Source organism: Cnephaeus nilssonii, assembly GCF_951640355.1.
Source record: "Cnephaeus nilssonii genome assembly, chromosome: 3".
NCBI classification, from domain to species: Eukaryota; Metazoa; Chordata; class Mammalia; order Chiroptera; family Vespertilionidae; genus Cnephaeus; species Cnephaeus nilssonii.
The window spans coordinates 57,590,139-57,610,927 of record NC_137074.1 but is presented as its reverse complement, the minus strand read 5'-3'; the positions used below and the strand labels follow the sequence as shown (position 1 = coordinate 57,610,927).

Sequence of the window (20,789 nt, the reverse complement as noted above, 5' to 3'; positions counted from 1 at the left end):
AGAAAGTATTTTAAACCAGAGAAGAAAAACTCAGGAAATAATTTTGATAACATTTCATGCATGTTGTTTTGTTTTCTTTCCATTTATTTCTTTTTTAATATATATTTTTATTGATTTCAGAGAAGAAGGGAGAGGGACAGAGAGACAGAAACATCAATGATGAGAGAGAATCACTGATCAGTTTCTTCTTAACCAGTTAACTGCCACAAGTCTAAAACGGAAACCATCCCCACTGCGTCTATAGATTGTTATGGCGTACAAAGGGTTAACTGCTACTTATTACAATTTGTTCTCTTTGGTTTTACACTTAGGCCAAAGTTTAGAATTTGTTTCAAAATGTCTTTCTTATAATTCCAAGATTCCTGCAGAGTAGTTGGAAGCTACAATCACATCCTCCCTACACCAAACCAGATTTACAGCTAAATTATAGAACAATCAATCTGAATATCCAACTGAAGATTAGCTGAACGTAAGTATTATAACCAAGGATTTACAGAAGCCACGTAGAAACCAGTAAGATGAGCAGAGGCATGGAAAAGTGCTGGCCCCCATGCCCATGTGCAGCGGTTCAGAATATCTTAGTTGCAAAAGTCCCCCCTGAAGAGTATGGTACCTCAAACTCACAGAATGAAAGTAAAAAGATGGAAATAGATATTTCATGCAAATGGAAACAAAAGAAAAGCTGGGGTAGCAATACTTATATCAGATAAAACAGACTTCAAAACAAAGGGTATAACAAGAGACAAAGTGGACATTAAATAATACTAAAGAGATCCATTCAATAAGAGAATGTAACACTTGTAAACATATATGCACCAAATATAGAAGCGCCTAAATATATAAAGCAAATCTTGATGGACATAAAGAGACTGACAAAAACACAGTCATAGTAGGAGATTTTAACACCCCACTGACATCAATTAATAGAAATTCCAGGCAAAAAAACAAGAACAGTAGCTTAAGTGACACACTAGACCAGATAGATTTAATTGTTGGTGGGAATGCAGATTGGTGCAGCCACTGTGGAATGCACTGTGGCAGTAACTAAAAAAATTAAAAATAGAACTACTTAATGAGTCAGCAATTCCATTTCTGGGAATATATCCAAAGAAACACAAAACACTGATTTGAAAGAATATATACACCTCTATGTTCATTTACAATAGCCAAGATTTGGAAGCAGCCGAAGTCCCCATTAGTAGATGAGTGAATAAAAAAACTGTGGTACACTTACACAATGGACTACTTCTAGGCTATAAAAAAAGAATAAAATTTTACCTTTTGCTACAGCATGGATGGACCTGGAGAGTATATGCTTGGTGAAGTAAGCCAGTCAGAGAAAGACAAGTACCATATGATTTCACTTATATGTGGAATCAAATGAGCAAAATAAACTAACAATACAGAAAGAGACTCATAGATACAGAGAACAAACAGCTGTCAGAGGGGAGCTGGTTGGGGGGCTGGGTGAAAAAGGTGAAATAATTAAGACAAATAAACAAAATAAAAGGAAACAAAAACTCACAGACACAGACAACAGTACTGTGTAACCAGAGGGAAAGGGTGGGTGGGGGTGAAGGGAGATAAAAGAGGGTAAAGAGGGAATAAATGGTGATAAAAGAAGACTTGAGTTTGGGTGGTGAACACACAATACAATACACAGATGATGTATTATAGAATTGTACACTTGAAACCTATAATTTTATTAACCAATGGCATCCCAATAAATTCATGAGGGAAGGCAAAGAAGGGTGGGAGAGGGTAAGAGATCAACCAAAAGACTTGTATGCATGCATATAAGCATAACCAATGGACGCAGACAATAGAGGGGTGAGGACTGTGCTGGGAGGTGGGAGAGGGCTGGGAGAGGTACATGGGGAAGAAAGGAGACATATGTAATACTTCAACAATAAAGAATTTTTTAAAAAATTAAGAAACAAACCATAAAGTCTTTCTTATCCTTATTATCAAAGGTAGAAAAGATCTCAAGTACATGTGTGCCAAAAGAGAAGGTGGTCGCCTGACTGGTTTGGCTCAGTGGATAGAGCGTTGGCCTGCGGACTGAAAGGTCCCAGGTTTGATTCCGGTCAAGGGCATGTACCTTGGTTGCGGGCACATCCCCAGTGGGAGGTGTGCAGGAGGCAGCTGATCGGTGTTTCTCTCTCATCGATGTTTAACTCTCTATTCCTCTCCCTTCCTCTCTGTAAAAAATCAATAAAATATATTTAAAAAAAAAAAAAGAGAGAAGGTGTTCTAGAGAGGTTGTAGGGTGAACTGAATAGTTCTAAGTACATATCTTTTCCTCCTCCTGATACTCAGATCAAGTAAAAACCTTTCCCTTTCCTTCCCACTAGCTGATGGAAGCATGCCTCTCCTATGGACCCCCCCCCTCCAAAAGGTGTGCCTTGTACAACATGTAGATAAGGGTGTTTCCGCCTTACCTGCTTATAGAGGATAAAAGAGAACAGGCTCTATACAGCATCTCCTTTCAAATTGATGAACAAAACAAAAAACCACTTGTTTCTAATTGAACTGATTATAAACACATAGTATGCATTACTATTATCTTTAATATACTAAACATAGTAATAATTAAAACTGCATCACCAGGACATTTGATATGTCAAAAATACAGCTTAGGCATATAGGCTACGAAATATGGCAAACCTGGAAGACTATGAAGCATGCAAGTGAAAGTAAAATATAAACCAGAAAGACAGTAGAAAAGTGAGGTTTGGTGATTGAAATAGTGAGTACAGATTGTAAATATGTTTCTGGATTCATATCGTTTAATTTCATATTTAACCTTTTGCACTCGGATGTCGAGTGTGACTTGACACGGTTAGCATTAGAATAAAGGACTCGAGAAAAAAACAAGCGAGTGCAAAGGGTTAAAAATATTTATTAGGATTTTGAATGTTTCCCCCCCTTAGTAACATTTTAGTGGGTAAGAGTGTCTATAATCACTTATCACTCAAATATTAAAACATTATTAACTGGTTTAGTAGGCATATGACCATCTGGCATTTGGATAGCACTTCTGAAAATGAAATGACTGATTAGATATCATATTCTCTAATTAATTTATGTAAATGCATTCCATGATGTATATTTAACGAACATGAATCTTTACCCTGAAAAGGGAATTAACCAAACTACCAGCTGACAAGACATCAGAAATTCTCTAGGAATCCCTTTGTTGTGAAATAGTATGAACCTGAGGAGTACCATGTGAATTAATGGGCAAAGCAGTTGATGGGCCCTCTTCCTTTACTCAACAAACATTTTTTTCTGAGTAATTGCTATCTGCTTGGTACTACTATCCTAACAGAGAAGAGAAACAATTATTCCCTTAAGGAGCTCAGTTTCAAGGGTTAGTTAAAAGGTAGCAGAATATGTTAGTGGGCAGTGGAATGGGAGATGCTGGATAAAAGAAGGTGACGAGATTAGCCAAAGAACATATATGCATAGCCCATGGACATAGACACGAGTGTAATGAAGGCCAGAGGAGGTGGGGACAGGGGGTACCTGGGTGGAGGTGGACAAAGAAGGGAGGAAATGGGGAACATTTGTAATAGTGTCAACAATAAAAAAAAAAAAAGGTAGCAGAATATGCCACTTTGGTATGAAGATTGAGTTGGAAACAAATGAGAATCAACAAATGCAAAAAAGACTTCCCAGAGCTTTCCTTACCCAACTAAAAGCAAAAAGGTCTGAGAAATGAAGAGTGCCACAAATCCCTCTATCCCAAAGAAGTTTTATGGCCCTGAATAAGATGGACCTGCACAAATAACCCCATCTTCCATTCAGTTCCCCAATAGGGTTACCTTCCAACAGTCTGCTGCCCTTAGAAGCCTAAATCTCCTTTCTTTGCACCCACCATTTTTCTCAAAATTTACTAATCTTTGTTAGAATGTATATTAGCCCAACTTCTAACCAACCCTTTGAGTTATTTATCATGTGAGGTTTCTTCTGTGTGATATGCACTGCCCCAGTAAATAAACTCTTTTCTCCTGATAATGTGCTTTGTTTTTTTTCTGTTAGTCTAATTTTCAGGGCCCCAGCCAATGAACCTAAGATGGATAGAGGAAAAAATTTTCTTTTCCTACAAAGGCAAAGATACATAATTAAAACACATAAATATCAGCAACTCCATAATAGAAGTAGGTAAATTGTGAAGTTTCATGAAGTTAACTGGAGCAGCTATTGGCTGCTATAGAAAACAATGCTGAGGAAAAGAGTAATTAACAGAAAATAAAGTTTTGACCATGAAAAATGATTAAATAAAACGAACAGCCCTGGCTGGGCAGTTCAGTTGGTTGGAGCATCTGCCTGATACACCACGGTTGTGGATTTGATCCCCAGTTAGAGCACATACAAGAATCAACCAATGAATGCATAAATAAGTGGAACAACAAATCAATGTTTCTCTCTCTTTCAAAAATCATTAAATAAAAACAACAACAAAAAATCCTCCAAGAAAGTGCTTTAGCAAGGATGACTAACAAAAAGTGCTTCTTGCTGAATCTAGAGAGATCTGATGCATCAGGGCCCATAATTCCATAACTGTGAGTGGTGGGCAATCCCTCCCCCAAAAAACATGAAAGCGGGAAATGAATATGAGATAATGACCTAACCACAAAGAGACAGAAATAACCTTTGCAGAAAGCCCAGATATAAAGGAAGCAAGAGAAGTTTGCATAAACTGTTACAACTAAAAAAGGAGGAAAGCTGCTGAAGCCTGAAGCAAACTTGAAATTAAAAAATTAAATAGAACCTAAAGGCTAAAACTATATCACAGTCCATCCTAAAACTTCAAATCCAAAATACTGGAAACAAATTCATTATAATGTGAGATTTAAATCATTTTGGTTTAAAAACTAAATTCTTTTAATGAAAATATTTATAACCAATCTGGTTTGGCTACATAAAGCAACAGAATTTCTATTTTAAAATAATGTATTATGAATTAGATTCCATAGACATACTTCTGTTCTTTAATAATGCAAGAGAAAGTAATCTGGCATATTTGGCAACTACTGTGAGAGTAAACATTAAATATCTGAATCCATGTATAGAGTACCTTTATTTATTTATTTTTAATATATTTTTATTGATTTCAGAGAGGAAGGGAGAGGAAGAGAGAGACAGAAATATCAATGATGAGAGGGAATCATTGATTGGCTGCTTCCTGCATGTTGGACTGAGCCCGCAACCCGGGCATGTGCCCTTGACTGGAATTGAACCTGCAACCCTTCAGTCCGCAGGCTGACGCTTTATCCACTGAGCCAAACCAGTCAGTGCTAGAGCACCTTTAAATATAAGGGGATAATAGCTGAGGTTAATAGCAGGTAGAATCCGTAAGTAATGAATATACTACAGGAGGAAGGCTATACTAAGACATCTCAGCTCCTGAACAGAAGAATATATACTGTGTCTCTCGAAACATTCATCATTTCCCTAATTTATATGACCAAAGAAATCCTTTTTAAAAATTCGAAAGGAACTTTTAGGATAGACAATAAACTTTGAGCAATCCTCGAATGGATTATGCTTGCCTCTCATGAGGACTATTTAATTAACTAGATTTGCAAATCCTCAAGGGCAAAAAAATGTGCCATATGTATTATCCCTATCATTTTCTAAATGTCAGGTACTATACTAAAAAAAACACAACACTTTATATTAATCATGTGAGGTACACAGATAATTATCCCCATTTCATAGATGGGAAATTTCAGGCTGAGAGAAGTGAGGCAATTTGTCTAAGGTCTTCAGCCCATAAGTTGCTGAGGTGAAATTCAAACTCAAGTCTGGTTAGCTCTCCAATATCTAGTACAGCCTCTGGCATATATGTGGCAATTTAAATATGTTTAAAGAATTAATGCTTTTTTTTTCTACCAACAAAACTCATGCCCAATATTAATATCCTATCTTCAACTTTTCTTTGAAGGAAACTTTCATCAATAAAAAGAATGTCTACTAAAAGATACAGTTAGCCACAATAGCTTCAATACCTGCCACTAAGTCATCCAGATTGTTACAGGAAATGAAAAGTGTGCACACTTGTGCACACATTAGCCTTAGATCATCTTATGAAAAAGTTATTTATGATAAAGAATGTGTTTGTCATGCAGTCTAACTTAAAGCTAAATTTTAGATCACTATTTTAAAATATTTTTAAAACTGAGAAATGCAGCTGCAGTTATTCAAAGAATAGTTTCAGGTTTTTTTTGTGTGTTTTTTTTAAAAAACACATTGACTTCTGGAACATGCAAGTTTCACTTTAGTAAACTAAAACTTAGCTTTAAGTTAGGCTGTCTGAGAAATCACTCTGAGAAGGCTTGACTGTATCATAAATGACCTGGGAGCTAAGTAATTTGTGTGTTTGTGCTCTTTTCATTGCCTCTAAGAATCTGGATGGGTTAGTCACATCAAAAACTGGGCTATGTCTTCAGTATTTCATTTTTAGTCCACTTGAAATAAAGATAAATGACAGACTATGTCATAAGCAATAACCATGTCTATCGATGCCCTCTTTACTTAGGAAGATCAGGTTAACACACTTAAAATACACATACATGTTTTAATCATAATTACATATAAACAATTACAGCAATTTTTGGTTTTAAGGGTTTGAAAAGGTAAATGACTATCACTGGCTCCTTCTGTAGACTTGGCCCAAAAACACTTCTTAAGTAAGTAAGGCTGTGTATCTTTTACATTATATTCTTGTCTTACTTTATGCCCTTTGCTTTGAAAGCACATCTGGTTAATGGAGTGCTGTAAGTCAGAAATTTACAGAATAATGAAAAGTAAGAATAAAAGAAACAGATTAGAAAATTGAAATCCCAAAACCCAAAATTCCTGTTTTCACTTAGCTATTCTCTAATATATGTAGCCTTCTCAGGTCACCATTCCTCTCACCAAAAATTTTTACCTGAAATTCCTCTGCAAAGTAATCACAGCAGACGGAAGCTTCTTTAATCTCTTTCTAGTTTGGAAACCCTTCCAATAAGCTTGAATCAAGCATGCTGCTTGATGTAGTTTCTGAAATTAAATGCCAGAATTAATTTAGAGACATCTCTAAAAAAGACTTTTTTAGAGAATTATCAGGCCTGGGGAAGTATTAATCCCATCTCTAATAAATTGGGCAGGAGACAACATTTTCATAGGCCCATGGCAGGGAAGACCTAAGAATATTAAACCTGACCTCCCAAAGGAGGTATGTTAGGCTCACTTAGGCAATATCTAGAATGTATTCAAGATATAGTCTGATGAACTTCAAGTATTTCATAGTTCTGCTTATTTAACTGCTTTAACCTCTTTGCTTGACAACTTATTCAAAGATTCAAGGTACTAAAATCAACCCATAAATAACCCCTTTTCCCATCAAACTATGGCTGCTCTGGATCTTAGAGGGAAATAACTTTAAAATGGGGGAGAGAGAGAGAGCAAAGATTTAAAAGGTTATCACTCCAATATTTTGAAACTAAAGTGTTTATTGAAATGTTAGCAAATAATTTTTATAATTGCACATTATTTTTATAATTTAATACCTGCTCTTCTACTTCCTGATAGAACTTCGGGCTTAAAAGGCTAATGAGCTGTCTAAATTCATGACGAAACTCTGTCCCAGGCTTTTGTTTATTTAGTAGACTTCTTAGTCCTGAAATGGAATAACAAAGATACAACTATTAATAATAAGATATGATTTTGTTATCTAATCAGCATTAATTTAAGGTTAAAAAGGCTAATTTATAAACAAATGAACACAAGATTAATCACATGATTTTTCTTTTTCCTTCTCTCAAAGACTTCTAGATTGAGATATTTAGGATTTTTGTCTGTCCTAAGAGTTATGTGCTCTGTGTCCTAAGAGTTCTTGTCCGACCTGATCCAAAATCTGTCTAGTCAATTTCTTTAATCAAAAAGGGGGACTGGAATCATTGTGGTAAGTCAAAGAGTAATGATACACAATTTATTTTCTGTTTTAACATAAATACCTTAGACCAGTGGTCGGCAAACTGCAGCTCGCGAGCCACCTGCGGCTCGTAGGCCCCTTGAGTGTAGCTCTTCCACAAAATATCTGTGCGATTGAAACGTACAGTGCAATTGAAACTTCGTGGCCCATGCGCAGAAGTCAGTTTTCTGCTCTCAAAAGAAATTTCAGTCGGAACCGGTTTGGCTCAGTGGATAGAGCGTCGGCCTGCGGACTCAAGGGTCCCAGGTTCGATTCCGGTCAAGGGCATGTATTTTGGTTGCGGGCACATCCCCAGTAGGGGGTGTGCAAGAGGCAGCTGATCAGTGTGTTTCTCTCATCGATGTTTCTAACTCTCTATCCCTCTCTCTTCCTCTCTGTAAAAAATCAATAAAATATGTTTTAAAAAAAAAGAAATTTCAATCGTTGTACTGTTGATATTTGGCTCTGTTGACTAATGAGTTTGCCAACCACTGCCTTAGACTAAAACATTTTTAAAAAGATAATGAATACATACTTTGTAATACCTACCCAGTGGAAACACTTAAGCAGGCTATTTTTCATTATTATTTTTTACCTATTTAAAAATACATATCTGTATATATATTTTTATTAATTTCAGAGAGGAAAGGAGAGGGAGAGACAGATAGAAACATCAATGATGAGAGAGAATCATTGATTGGCTGCCTCCTGCATGCGCCCTACCGGGGATTGAGCCTGCAACTGGGCAAGTGCCCTGACCAGGAATCGAACCGTGACCTCCTGGTTCATGGGTCGACACTCAATCACTGAGCCATGCTGGCTGACCTATTTGTCATTATTAAAGTTATTACTAAGTAATACAGTACACAGTAATACAAATAACTTGGGGAAAATCAATAGCTTCCTGAGAAAATATTATAGAAGTACTGTAACAGTATAATACTGCATTTTCATTCAAAATAAAACAGAGTAGTAGTATGAGGTACATAGGAAGTATAATTTCCAAGGCATGTTGAGATGATGTATTATAACGTATGTATTAAAAATAAATAACTAAGCTACAATGGCTTTAGAGTGCAAAATTGGGGAAGCCACTATATGGATCTTTTCATGATTTATATTCTCTTTAAGAGTGATATTGTCAGCAATATTAATAATTGTAAAATATTTTGAAGAAACTGGATAAGTTCTACTATTGAGAAAAGAAAGAGAGAAGGATTGTAAAGGTGAAATTCCTTTATAATGAACTGTTGTAACAGTCACATTTCTATAGAAGAAATCTAATTACAGATTTTAAAAATGTACACACACCTGGCATAATATCAACTAGAAGGTTTTATTACTGGCAATTTCTTTCCCTCTCTGTCCCTTTAACACAAAATAATTACAATGTTCACAGTAATGACTGGTGCAAGACAAGTTACTAAAGTGCCATCAAGAATTATAAAAGGCCATTGTAATAGTTTTGGTATTAAATCCATCACATTGTATTCTAACATTTTTAAATTTCCACATAATATGACCCTGTACAAACAGGTATATTTAATAAACTAGAACCCATTTCCTTACCATGTTAAATAAGAAAAATATATTGTAATAAATTAATGGCTCTGGCTAGCAAAGAAATAAAACAAAACTAACATATAATTTCATTTGGCAATTGAAAAAAACAACACTGTGTGATCTTAAATAAATTACCGAATTTTTCCATGTCTCTATTCCCATTGCTATAAAATAAGGATAAGAGTCAATATCTCAGAGGGCTGTTATGAGAATTAAATATTTTAAAGCATATAATGTAGAGTAGTATCTGACACAGAGTAAATGTTCAATTAAATGAAAGCTACTATCCGGGAAGGGTAATATACTGAGCCCTTTCCGCCTTAATTTTTCTGACTTTTTATTCACATATACATTTGATTAAAAGGGAGGGAGATGTTTTGTTTTTGAGGAAAGACAGTGAGGGAGTTGAAGTGTAATTATTAATTGACATAAATATCAAAAGGGCTGTTAATCTCTCAGGCATAGATTTACTTTCTCCAGTAAAGTTAGTAAAAGGTCACCCATCTTTTTGGTTATAATTTTTTATCACTATATGGTATATTGTATATACAACCTTTTTGTCAGAAGGGAGTAAATATTCATTGTAAACTCATCAACAATGTACCATATGCTGTCTGTTAAGACATGAAGATAGCTTGATTATATAAAGACTTTTTCCTGAACTGGTTACCTGTTGTGATAGTGTTTTATCTGCACATTTCAATTATAGACTTTTTCAAAACACAGGAATTGTTTTCCATAAACCATCAATGTTATTTTTTCAAAACTCAAGAAAAGAAAGAACATATTACCTTTGTAGCAGGCACTTAGTCTTAATAAAATCAAAATTTCCTGATGGGATTCTGCCATCAACAGTAGGAGCTTTGTAGCAGTACTTCTTAGGACTGGACTAGGAGTTGATAAAAGCTTGAAAATAACTTCATCTAAAATTGAATGCAGGGTTTTTGCTTCTATTCTGAGTAAATCACCACTAATAGAACAAATGAAAAATAAAAATGTACCATTACTAATTGATACATAGATATCACAACAAATTAAACATAAAATATTCAGCAACTTGATGCCTGGCTGTGGCCTAATCCAAGAAAGTAACCATTTAAAAAAATATATATATTTTTATTGATTTCAGAGAAAAAGAGAGAGGGAGAGAGAGAGACAGAAATATCAATGATGAGAGAGAATCACTGATCTGCTGACTCCTACAATCCAGGCATGTGCCCTGACCGGGAAACGAACTGTGACCTCTTGGTTCATAGGTCGATGCTCAACCACTGAGCCATGCCGGCCGAGCAGAGGGTAACCATTTAAACAAAAAAGTATATTAAAAAAATGTGTACCTTAGTCCCAAGAATGCAGCACAATAAATCAATTAATATTTATTGAATTCATACTGTGTATAAGGCACCATGCTATGTAAAAATAGGTAATACAAAGTAGCCAAAGACCCCTCCTCAGAAAAACATATAATCAACTTGTGTAGTAAAGATAAATGCACAATATATTAAACAGATGATTCAAAAACTTCAAGGCTACAATAAGAGAAAGCAGCTTAGTGCTGCATGAAGAAAAAAATGCTTTATGAATTCAATTATCACTTTCTATAGAAATAACTTCATTGTTCTTTTGGTATTTCATTACACTAACAACCTAATCTTGCAGTACTGATGTCATGAAAAATTATCTGAAACTTAGAAATAGTATAAAGGGATTACTGGGGATCCTTTTACTCACCTCACTAAGGAGTATATTATTTTCTATCTATGCACTATTGATTAGGATACTTTGTAATTCTTAAAAGTAGAAGTTGCTTTGTAGAAAATAATGGCAATGACGCTTACCTGAGAGCAAAAGATTCTTATTCAACAATACCATTAATGACTTCTGTGCAGTAGAAAAAGTGAAGGTTGTACCTGGTACTCTCTACCGGTTCAACTTCTGTGATACAATTTTCTTCTGGTTCCCCATCCATGCTCCACCCAGAGATTTCTGACCATTCTTTCTGTCTTCTTTATTGGACCTCCTTCCCCAGTATAAAGGTTATTCCCCAGGATTTTTTTTTCAGCCAATTTCCTTTCTCACTCTATTCATATTTCCCACTGAGCTTATTTATCTTTTCTCATGCTGTTAACGTCATTTGTAGGCTGATTACTCCTAAATGTACCATATCTCTTCCAGAGGTCACAGTTTATCTATTTACCTGTCAATGGACATTTGAGTCATCTTGTTTTTGGCCATTACAAATAAAGCTGCTATAAACATTTGGGTACACAATGGAATACTACTTGGCCCAAAAAAAGAATGAAATTCTACCTTTTACGAGAGCATGGATGAAACTAGAAGGTATTATACTAAGTGAAACAAGCAAGATAAAGACAAATATCATATGCTTTTGCTTATATGTGGACTCTAAAGAACAAAATAATAAAGAAAACTGAAACAGACTCATAGACACAGAGAACAGACTGATGGTTGATAAAGGGGAGGAGGCCTGGGGGGCTGGGAGAAAAAGGTGAAGGAATTAAGAAGTACAAATTGGCAGTTACAAAACAGTCACAGAGATATAAAGTACAACATAGGAAATATAGTCAATCCTGTATAATAGACAAATATGCAAATTGACCATACCTCAGACACACCCACAAGCCATGCCCACCATCCAATCAGAGCGAGTATGCAAATTAACCCAAACCAAGATGGCTACAGCCACAGAGAGCAAGGTTTCCTAGGTAACAGAGGAAGCCAAGCTTTCCGCCTGCCCTTGCCAGGCCTAAGCCTCCACTCAAGCTACAAAGTTTCAATTATAGAAGGTAAACAAATTCAAACAAATGGCAGCAGAATGGAGCTTGAGAGAGCAGGCCAGGGTTGCCGCTGGCAACAGGGGAAGCAAAGCTTTCCGCACACCCTGGCCGGGCCCACCCGAGTAAGGCAAGAAAGTTTCAATTATAACCCCAACACAAATGGCTTGGCTCCGCTCCAGGCTACAAAGTTTCAATTGTAGAAGGAAAATAAATTCCAGATACCAGGGCCTCCACTTGGTTTGCCAGGGGGCGTGGCCAGCCTGCAAACCACCACAGGCCCCTCGCTCAGGCCGCCCCACACCCCAAGGGAACCCCACCCTGATCAGGGACACCCTTCAGGGCAAACCAGCTGGCCCCCACCCCTGTACCAGGCCTCTATCCTATCTAATAAAAGAGTAATATGCAGATTGATCATCACTGCAACACACAATATAGCTGCCCCCATGTGGTCAAAGATCCTGCCCCCATGTGGACACAAGATGGCCACCACAAGATGGCCAGCAGGAGAGGGCAGTTGGGAGGCACCCGGCCTGCAAGGGAGGGCAGTTGAGAAGGACCAGGCCTGCAAGGGAGGGCAGTTGGAGGCGATCAACCCTGCAGGAGAGGGCAGTTAGCGGTGACCAGTCCGGCAGAGGAGGGAAGTTGGGGGCAAACAGGCTGGCAGCAGAGTGATTAGGGGGTGATCAGGCTGGCAGGCAGAAGCGGTTAGGGGCAATCAGGAAGGCAGGCAGGCAAGCAGTTGGGAGCCAGCAGTCCTGGATTGTGGGATCGGGCCTAAACGGGCAGTCGGACATCCCTCAAGGGGTCCCAGATTGGAGAGGGTACAGGCTGGGCTGAGGGACAACCCCCCTCTGTGCACGAATTTCGTGCACCGGGCCTCTAGTAATATCATAATAGCCCTAACTGGTTTGGCTCAGTGGATAGAGCGTCCGCCTGCAGACTCAAGGGTCCTGGGTTCGATTCCGGTCAAGTGCATGTACCTTGGTTGCGGGCACATCCCCAGTAGGGGGTGTGCAAGAGGCAGCTGATCAATGTTTCTCTCTCATCGATGTTTCTAACTCTCTATCCCTCTCTCTTCCTCTCTGTAAAAAATCAATAAAATATATTAAAAAATAATAATATCATAATAACTATGGGGCCCAGTAGGTATTTGAAATATTGGGCGAACCACTCTGTAAAGTACATTATTATCTAACCACTATGCTATACATCTGAAACTAATACAGAATAATATTGAATGTAAACTGTAATTGAAAAAACAACCCTGAAAAACAAGTTTGCCACCCTGATTACATGAAACGCCACTAAATGGAAAAGAAATCTGAATAAGTTAAGAATAATTGAGTCTATGCTAGTTATTATAACATGATATTGGAATCTTGTACTTAGAATACAATATTTAAATACAATGATAGCTAAAAGAAAGACATGGTTTTATTAGTATGTAGTACTCTTCTCTGACTTTTATAAACTCGAGGAATAAATGAAAATTCTTTATTCAAATAAAAAATTAACAGAAAATAAACATCTTGAAAAAAACAAACACACTTTGTGTACAAGTCTTTACATGGACTCTCATTTCACTGCCTGATGAATACATCTATCTTGTGTTTAACATAACCCATACTGAATCTGTCATCAGTCTCCCCACACCAACTCCTTATATTCTTTGTTTAGATTATTCCATTGTCTAATTACCCAATATGACACCAAAACTTTGGTGTCATACCTGAATGCATCTTTTATTGTGTCCCATATCAAAACATCAACTAATCCTGGTGGTTTTACAGCTTCACTAAAGTTTAATTGATATAAACAAACTGCAAATATTTAAAGTGTATAATTTGATAAATTTTGACTTGTTTCACCACCACAATAATCAAGATAATAAACATGGGCCCTGACCGGTTTGGCTCAGTTAATGGAGTGTCGGCCTGCGGACTGAGGGGTCCCAGGTTCGATTCGGGTCAAGGGCATGTGCCTTGGTTGTGGGCACATCCCCAGTGGAAGGGGTGCAGGAGGCAGCTGATCGATGTTTCTCTCTCATCGATGTTTCTAGCTCTCTATCCCTAACCCTTCCTCTCTATAAAAAATCAATAATAATAATAAAAGATAATGAACATGGCCCTGGCTGGCATGGCTCAGTGGTTAAAGCATCAGCCTGCGAATTGAAAGGTCGTGGGTCCGATTTTGGTCAAGGGCACATACCTGGGTAGCAGGTTCCCCACCCTGGTTGGGGCATATGCCAGAGGCAACCAATCAATGTGGCTCTCTCTCTCCTCTCTCACCCTCCCCTCTTCCTTCCACTCCTTCTAAAATCAATGGAAAAATATCCTCTAATAAGGATTAAAAAAAAAATCAATCTATCAATCTATCTAATGAACATATCAACTCTCCCCCCAAAGTTTCCCTATGTTCCACTGTAGTCCTTCTCTTTACCCTCCCTGGACATGAAGACAAAAATGCTATAGGAATTCAATTATCACATACTTAATACAAAAGGAACTTTACCTATCCTTTGGTATTTCCTTCATTACACTAACAACCTTATCTTACAGATGTCATGAAAATTATCTGAAACTTAGAAATAGTCACAAAGGGGATTACTGCGTGTCTTTATACTCACCTCATTCAGGAGTATGTGATTTTCTAGGGGTGTGCAATCACTGATGTAATTTGTCACTAAAACTTAGTTTACATTTTCTAGAATTGTATACAACTGAAAACATACAGAATGTATTTTGGCCTGGTTTTTATCGCTGAGCACAATTATTTTGATATTCATCTGTGTTACCATGTGCATGAAAAGTTCATTTGTTTATTGCTGAATAGTAATCAATTGTATGGATACACGTTTATTCACCTGTAGTGGACATTTCGGATGTTTCTAGTCTTTGGCTATTACAGATAAAACTGCTATGAATATTTGTGTACAAATCTTTGTATGGACATATGCTTCATTTTTCTTAGGCAGTGAATAGATAGTATGGATGCATATGTTTGTTAAAAAGAACTGCCATACCATTTTCCAAAGTGAATGTATATTTTACCACTCTGACCAACAGTGAATGAGTTCTTCCATATCTTTAACACTTAGGTAAGTCAATGTTTTAAATTTTAGTCACTTAACAAGTGTGTAGTGGCATCTTCCTAATTACTAATGTTGCTAACCATCTTTTCACATGCTCATTCGCCATATATAGTCATACATATACTGGTATATCTTTTCTGATGAAGTATCTGTTCAATCTTTTGCCCATTTTCAAACTATTTTTATAATTAAATTTGAGAATTCTTTATATATTCTGGATACAAGTACTTAAGATAGAAGGTTTGCAATTATTTTCTGCCAGTCTTCTTGTCTTTTTCATTTTGTTAAGCAACGTCTGTTGAAGAGCATACTTAAAATTTTGAAGTCTAATTTATCAATTTCTTCTTTTATAAATTCTACTTTTGGTATAAAAAGAAATTTTGTGTAACCCAAGGTCATAATAGTTTTCTACTAGTTTTACACATTAAGTTTTATAGTTTAAGGTTTATATTTAGGTTTATTACCTATTTTGAGAGCTTGTTTGGAGGTTCTAGCAGGCGAGTGCAGCTATTCACATACCATTGACCGAAGACCAGTCCTCTCCCCTGTGGGGAAGGTCATCGTTTTTGACCGAGCTTTGGGAGGGACGCAGATGGACTGGTGAGGGAAGCGGGGACACCAGCCTAGCCAGCCAGATCAGCTGAATCAACCCTGGTCTTCGGTCAATGGGGTGATAAGTGTTGCAGCCAGATTGCCCTCACATCCCTATTATCCATTTTGAACTAATTTTTGTATATGACAAGAGGTATAGATCAACATTCTTTTCTTTACACATTGATAGCAAATTGTCTCATCACCCTTAAAAAGACTGTGCTTTCCCCACTGAATGACCTCTATACATACTTCCTTTGAAAATCAAATGATTCCATTTCTTGGTTCTACTGTTCCAATGATATATTTGTATTTTTTTTATCCTTCATTTTGTTTATGCAGTGTATCACATTGATTGATTTGTGGATATTGTACCAATTTTGCATCTCTGGAATAAATCCCACTTGATTATGGTATATGATCTTTTTAATGGATCCAGGTTCCTAATATTTTGTTGAGGATTTTAGCATTTATGAGGGATATTAGCCTACAGTTTTCTTTCTTTGTAGTGCTTTTATCTGGTTTTGGAATTAGGATAATGCTGACCTTATAAAATGAGCTTGGGAGTCTTCCCTCCTCTTGAATTGCTTGGAATATTTTGAGAAGCATAGGTGTTAGTTGTTCTTCAAATGTTTGGCAAAATTCACCTGTGAAGTCATCTGGTCCAAGACTTTTGTTTGTTGGTAGTTTTTTTTTTTTTTTTTTACTACTGCTTCAATTTCATTAGTTGTAAACTGTCAATTCAGATTTTCTAATTCCTCCTAATTCAGTTTTGGAAGATTGGAAGATTGTATGTTTCTAAGAATGTATCCATTTCGTCCAGATTGTCCAATTTGTTGGCATACAGTTGTTCATAATATTTTCTTACAATCCTTTGTATTTCTTGGATATCAGTTATTACTTCTGCTCTTTCATTGCTAATTTTTTTTATTTGGGTCCTTTCCTTTCCTTTTTTTTTTTTATGAGTCTGGTGAGAGGTTTGCCAATCTTTGACAGTAATACAGTCATAGTATGGAATTTTTGTTAATACTCATCCAAGGATATTTTTCCCACTGATTTTTAGAGAGTAGAAAGGAGGGAGGGAGAGAAAGAGGGAGAAACATCAATGTGAGAAAGACACGTGGATTGGTTTTCTCCCGTACGTGTCCCAAATGGGTCTAGGGATGGAACCTGCAACCCAGGTATGTGCCCTTGACAGGGGAATTGAACCCACAACCCTTCAGTGAGCAGGCTGATTTCTAAATACTGAACAATACCAGCCAGGGCTATAGTAGGGAATTTTAACACTCCACCGACCTCAATGGATAAATCTTCCAAACAGAAAATCACATGGAAACAGAGGCGTTAAATGACACACTAGATTAGATGGATTTAATTGGTATCTCCAAAGCAGCAGAATATACTGTACATTCTTTTCAAGTGCACATAGAACATTTTCTAGGATAGGCACCATATCAGAGAACCAAACAAGTCTCAGTAAATTGAAGAAGGTTAAAATCATAATAAGCATCTTCTCTGATCATAATTGTATGAAACTAGAAATCAATCACACATTAAAAAAAGCCTGGGAAATGCACAAGTGGAGGCTAAAGAGCATCTTACTAAACAATGTATAGTTAACAATGAGATTAAGGAAGCAATCAAGATACCTTGAAACCAATGAAAATGAGAAAACAACAACCAAAAATCAACAGGACATAATGAAATCAGTCCTAGGAGGGAAATTCATAGCATTACAGGCCTATCCCAAGAAAAAAGAAAAATCTCAAATAATCTAACTTTACACTCAAAGGAACTGGAAAAAGAACAACAAACAAATCCCCAAGTTAGTAGAAAAAAAGGAAATAAAAATAAGAGCAGAAATAAATAAAATAGTCTAAAAAAAACAATACAAAAGATCAATGAAACCAAGAGCTGGTTCTACAAAGCTTTTCTTTTTTAAAAAAATCATCAATAGATGTTGCATTTTATCAAATTTTTCCTGCATCTAGTAATATGATATGTCTTTTTTGTTAATATGAATTATATTGATTTACTTTAGAATATTACACTAGCCTGAATTTCTGGGATGAACGCAACTTATTCAAGATGTACTAATTTTTAAAAATATTGTTGGATTCAACCTGCTAAATTTTTGTTTAGAATTTTTTGCATCTCTGTTCATGAATATATTGATGAGTAGTTTTATTTCTTTGCCTGGTTTTGGTATCAAGGGAATGCTGACCTTATATATGTGTTGGGAAGTATTTCCTCTTCTTCAATTTTCTCTAAGATTTTGTTTAAGATTATTTCTTCCTTAAATGTCTAGTAGAATTTATCAATGAAGAAACTGTCTAGTCCTGGAGTTTTCTTTGTTGGAAGTGTTTCAGGTACAAATTCAATTTTTTTTTTACAGTTATAGGGACATTCAGGTTATCTATTGCTTCTTAAGTTTTGGTAGTTGATGTTTTCAAATAACTTGTCCATTTTAAATAGACACCCATAAAGTTATTCACATTATTCCCTTATACTTTTAATATCTATAGACTCTATTGTCTTGTCTTCTCTCGAATTCCTATTGGCAATTTGTATTCTTTTTTACCCCCTGATCAGTCCTGTTACAGGTTTATTAATTTCATAGATCCTCTCAAAGAACCACCTTATGGTTTCATTGATTTTTTTCCATTGTTTTTGTTTACCATTTTGTTTCTGCCTTTATTTTTATCATTTTCTTTCTTCTGCTTACTTTGAGTTTAACTCCCTCTTTTCTTAGTTTACTAAAGTAAAAGCTGAGGTCAATGATTTGAGACTTTCTTCTTTTCCAACAGAGGCATTTAGTGATTCAAATCTTTCCACTGACTTCAGACAATCACAGTAGCATTAAATTCCTGGAATAAAGTACTGCTTTAATTTAGATGCATCCCCCAAATTTGGGTATGTTGTGTTTTCATTTAAAAATAATTTCTGACTTAATTTTTTCCCTTCTTTGTCCTTTGGGTTATTTGCATTATTTCCCACATACTATTCCAGGACTTTTTTCAAAGATATCCTTGATATTAATTTCCAATTTAATTCTAATTAGGGCAGAGGACATACTTTGTAGGAATTACTAGTAAATCTTTTTATGTTTATTGAGACTTGTTCCATGGCCTCCAAAATTGTCTATCTTTGTAAATGTTTATTTCTATTTAAAAAGTATGGGCATTTTGCTGTTCTTTGGTAGTTTATAAAAATGTCAATCAGCCTTGCCAGGTGGCTTGGGAGCATCCTCCCATATTCTAAAAGGTTGAGAGCTCGATTCCTGGTCAGGACACATACTTAGCTTGCAGGTTCAATCTCTGGTCAGAGTGCATACCAGAGGCAATCAATGTTTCTTTCTCACATCAATGTTTCTCTCTCTCTTTCTAACTCTCTCTTTCTTCCTTTCTCTGTAAAAATCAATAAAAACATATCCTCAGGTGAGGATTAAAAAGTGTCAATCAGGTCAAGTTAATCAATATTCTTTAAATCTTCTGTAGTCATAGTAATTTTTTATCTATTTATTCTACTAACTATCAAAAGGAGTATCTGACATCTTTCATTTTAATTGCATATTTGTCTATTTCTCTTTGCATTTCTATCAATTTTTTCTGTGTATTGATCAATGTTTTTTTTATAAATTGACTTATTATTATGAAATAACATTATCACTTATATTCTTTACTCTTAAACTTACCTTTTCTGATATTAATGTAAGCATTCAGCTGTCTTTTGACTAATGTTAGCATAGTATATCTTTTTTCATCCTTTTACTTTTAAGTATACAGTCAACTATATGCTTCTATTCCTCTCTTCCCAGCATTTATGCTATTGTTGTATACATTTTACTAATAATTGTTATAACTCCCCAAATATACTGTTATCTTTTATGAGCAAAAATGTTATATTATGTTATCATAAAAGAGAAATATTCTTAACCAGTTACTATAATTACCATTTTTTTATATTCTTCATTTTGTATAAATCTGTTTTCCTTCTGGCTGAAGGACTTCCTAAACACTTCTCAGAGTGTGGATCTGCTGGCGATTTCTGAAGAAATATTTCGCCTTTTATTTAAAACATATTTTCACTGAGTATAAAATTTTAGTTTGAACTGTCTTCTTTTTTGTTGTTAATACTCACCTGAGGATACTTTTCCATTAATTTTTTTTTTTTCAGAGAGAGTAGAAGGGAGGGTCAGAGACAGAGAAACATGGATGTGAGAGAGACACATTGATTGGTTGCCTCTCACACATGACCTGAGTAGGGCCTGGGATGGAACCTGAAACTGAGGTATGTGCCTATAATCGGAATCGAACCTGGGAGGCCGGCACTCTATCCACTGAGCCAAACCAGCTGGGGCAACACTGTTTTCTTTCAGTATTTTAAAAATGTTGTTCTACAAACTTTCAGGTATAATAAGCCATAGGGATGTAGTGTACAATACAGGGAATATGTCGATAATATATACTAACTTTGCACAATGACAGATGATTACTAGACTGATCATGGTGACCACATCGTAAGGTACATGTGTCCAATCAGTATGTTGTACACCTGAAATTAATGAGATTGCACAACCATAATAAAAAATTTTTTAAAAAGATGAAAATGTTGCTATCTTTTTGCTTGCATTGTTTCTGATAAGAAAGTTGCTGTCATCCTCATCTTCATTCCTATATGATACTTATTCCCTCTGGCTACTTTTAATATTTTCTCTTTATCACTGGTTTAAGCACTTTGGTTACAATGTGCCTTGGTGTTTTTCTTATATTATTTGTCCTTG

At 35.9% G+C, this 20,789-nt stretch overlaps 1 protein-coding gene across 1 annotated transcript in view; it reads right to left on the bottom strand.

The window, feature by feature from the left end:
* IQCB1 (IQ motif containing B1) overlaps positions 1 to 20,789 on the bottom strand; it is a 57,858-nt gene that overhangs the window by 14,455 nt on the left and 22,614 nt on the right. The window contains exons 8-10 of the mRNA XM_079766359.1: positions 10,318 to 10,496; positions 7,560 to 7,669; positions 6,941 to 7,050 (exon numbers count right to left, since the gene is read on the bottom strand). Coding sequence (XP_079622485.1) covers positions 6,941 to 7,050; positions 7,560 to 7,669; positions 10,318 to 10,496 — 399 coding nt within the window. The remainder of the gene's footprint in view (positions 1 to 6,940; positions 7,051 to 7,559; positions 7,670 to 10,317; positions 10,497 to 20,789) is intronic.